This window comes from Limulus polyphemus, unplaced genomic scaffold (genome assembly GCF_000517525.1).
Source record: "Limulus polyphemus unplaced genomic scaffold, Limulus_polyphemus-2.1.2 Scaffold5, whole genome shotgun sequence".
Lineage (NCBI taxonomy): Eukaryota > Metazoa > Arthropoda > Merostomata > Xiphosura > Limulidae > Limulus > Limulus polyphemus.
The window spans coordinates 1,021,910-1,024,926 of record NW_013665615.1 but is presented as its reverse complement, the minus strand read 5'-3'; the positions used below and the strand labels follow the sequence as shown (position 1 = coordinate 1,024,926).

At 33.0% G+C, this 3,017-nt stretch overlaps 1 protein-coding gene across 1 annotated transcript in view; it reads right to left on the bottom strand.

Moving 5' to 3' along the window:
• The window catches only part of LOC111083578 (protein spitz-like), a 44,828-nt gene extending 44,030 nt beyond the window's left edge, over positions 1–798 (bottom strand). Inside the window, exon 1 of the mRNA XM_022380207.1 lies at positions 433–798. Within this exon, the coding sequence (XP_022235915.1) occupies positions 433–643 (211 nt within the window). The 5' untranslated portion in view covers positions 644–798. The remainder of the gene's footprint in view (positions 1–432) is intronic.
• Between the last annotated feature and the right edge of the window lie 2,219 nt (positions 799–3,017).

Below are 3,017 nucleotides of genomic sequence, written 5' to 3'. Positions count from 1 at the left end.
ACGGCTGAAAGGGCGAGCATGTTTGGTGGGATGGGGATGCGAACCCGCGACCCGCAGATTGCGAGTCGAGCGTCCTAACCACTTGGCCATGGTGTTTGTGAAAGATATTAAAAAACACTATGCATATAATATACACTCCACCACTGTATTAAGTTTAGTCATGTTCTTTCGCCTTGCCTTTCTCCAGAGTTACTGATGTTTGTTAACTTTGAACGAATTTCTAATTTCAAAAATTTAACTAAAACATTTGAATATTATAATATTAAAGGTTTACTTCTAGAAAAGCTAGTATATTGAAGCAATCATATCAGTTAGTAAATATTTTCAAATACACATTCGATAATTTATATCTTTTTTAACACAAGGTCATTTTTAAATATTAAATGAATATAATGGTAGAAAAACATTCATCTATGAAGTAAAAGTACTTACCATTTAAAATAACACAAGATTGATGATAACATTTCCGCGATAATATCCTAGACTTCTGTAAACATTTGCTACTGCTGTCCACTAGTCTATTATCAAAGCAATGAGTCATGCTTTTTCTGCAATACCGGTTAGAGTTCTCGCTGTCAAAGTTGATACGGTAAGTTATTTGCTCGTGAGAAAGATTATAGCACGTGGTGGAAATATAAGACATGACGACAAGAGTAGTAGCACGTGGAATCCAACAATAACAACAGTATTAAATTTGACACAGTGAGCCTAACGGAAGCTTATTTGGCCTTTTGCTAACAATTATATTTGCAAAGATGTATAATTCTGAATATTCTGGGTTAAATCATGTTACATACATCACGAAGTTTCAACGTACAAAGAAGCTAGCCCGTGAACAGGCATGAGTGTGGGCAGAAGTTGAAAACAACATTCCATTGTACCTCCACAAGATCTGTCTTTCCTCTTTCCACTGGATATTAACTACATAAGCACCAGGCTTCCCGTCTGCTTAGTATTGCATTAGCTCCTCCCTCAATAGATGACTGCACAAATTTGATGGTGGCGTCGCGTAGCGGTTGCAGGAAAAGTGAAAAAAAAATTGCTCGTTCATGAAAAAAACATAGGAAATTACAAGCATCAACTAACTCATTTCTTTCTGTTTTTAGGTTTGGGTTTTTATTATCAACAATGGTAGGTAATATATTTATATTCAGAGAAAATCACTGCATTTGTACAACTAGCTTTCATGAAACACACGTATTAATCATCTTAAGACAAATAACATTAATTCCATAGGAAACTGTGTACACCTAAAATCAGCGGAAAGATGAAAATCAAAACGTGCATATTTCACGATCACATGAATATTTAAAGATTATAATGTATTTAAATACATAAAAACCATTATTATTAATAAAAGTAAATAAATAGCAGAATAACGCGAAATAAACATTTTACTATAAAACTAGAAATATAGACTTATGCTACAGTTTAGAATATGTAAATGAGTTAAAAAAACAGTTATTTAAGAATGAATATTTACGAGTATATGTAAGACAAGTTTAGATACTGATTATGTCTTATTTACAACTTTGTGAATTCCACAATCTGAATACAGTGAATTGTTTTACGCTAGTTAAAATTAAACTGTTGAGTCAATCAACACAATAAACTCTTTATTTTTTTAGGCGCGAAAAAGCTGTTTTGTGCTACTGAAAAGCACAGTTTGTTATAAGAGCACATTACTCCTGCATTGAACCATGTGTGAATGATGAGCAGTACGCAAGCAAGCTTCCACCTGAATAGTATCAATAGTCTGTGCCACCTGGGCACGTGCTCGCGTGAGTAAGAGTCGTAACTGGGGCATGTGTGTCACACGCGCACAAGCTTTTGTGTATCAATCGACACTTCTCACTTTGTAAAAGCTTGAACCTCAACAGTTGCAAGAATTAAGATTTTCATAGATTTTTCTTTGATGAGTTTATAATGTGAGCTGTAAATGCTCAACTTTAAGCATAACTATATTTATGTAGCAAAGAAATAGACTTGGGTGAATTGATAAAATTCTATCACCTGGTAAAAATTTTAAAAGCAATGGCATTTGCTATAAACTCGTGAACATTTTGTTCTGTCCAAACAACTGAGAGCTGAATTTCTTTAACTTCCTTTACTGAGAGATAAACCAAAAGATCAAAGTAAATTCACAAAAAAACGAGTTTGTAGAATTTGATCAGTAATAATGAAAATATTTTGGTAATAGATGGAATGACCCACACTAACACCACTTTACAGAAATAAAATAAATTCCAATGAATTCAAGATCAACAAAACAGAAATTCAATTAAATAAAAACTGCATTGCACGAATACACAAAACTATATACAGATACTTCTACAAATTAGGCATAGCCGAACGCTTTGAAGCTCAAAGTTAATCTGCCACCAAAACCCCCAATTCACTTGACAGGCCTTGTCATTTCTAGTTGAGCCAATTACAATCAGTTGAACCCTGATATAGAATTTTACCTTTTCGCCTAGTTAACAGGTCGGCAACCTAACAACGTAAATTTGCTGCTTTCCAAAACCCAACTGATCAATGAGTCAGATACAATTTAAACTGTCAATAATACATTAAACATGTAACAAGTTTATAACTCTTACGAAAAATGTCACTATCATAATGCTTATTCTTTTGGATAGCTTCATATGTAGAGCAGCATGTATTGACAAATTAGTTGCTCCCTAACTGATGAAACCTGCAGATTATTGTTACTAATAAACTCCCAGTGTAACTCATACATGTAAAACACAAGTAAAACAAAAGAGTTCCAAGTTGAACATCGTACTAGAGATAAACCGTACCTTCAAATGCTAAACCTAAGCTTTGCTTTTTTGGTTCTTATTTACTTATGCAAGAAGCATTTCATAAAGGAAAAACGGTCGTTAGCAATTTGGTCTATCATCAGAAAATTCATTTATTTCGTTTATATATAAATAATCATAATTTTTAAAATTAATTTAACTCATTTACTGGACGTATATACATGTTACATCCAGTAACAAACATTATGTAAAATA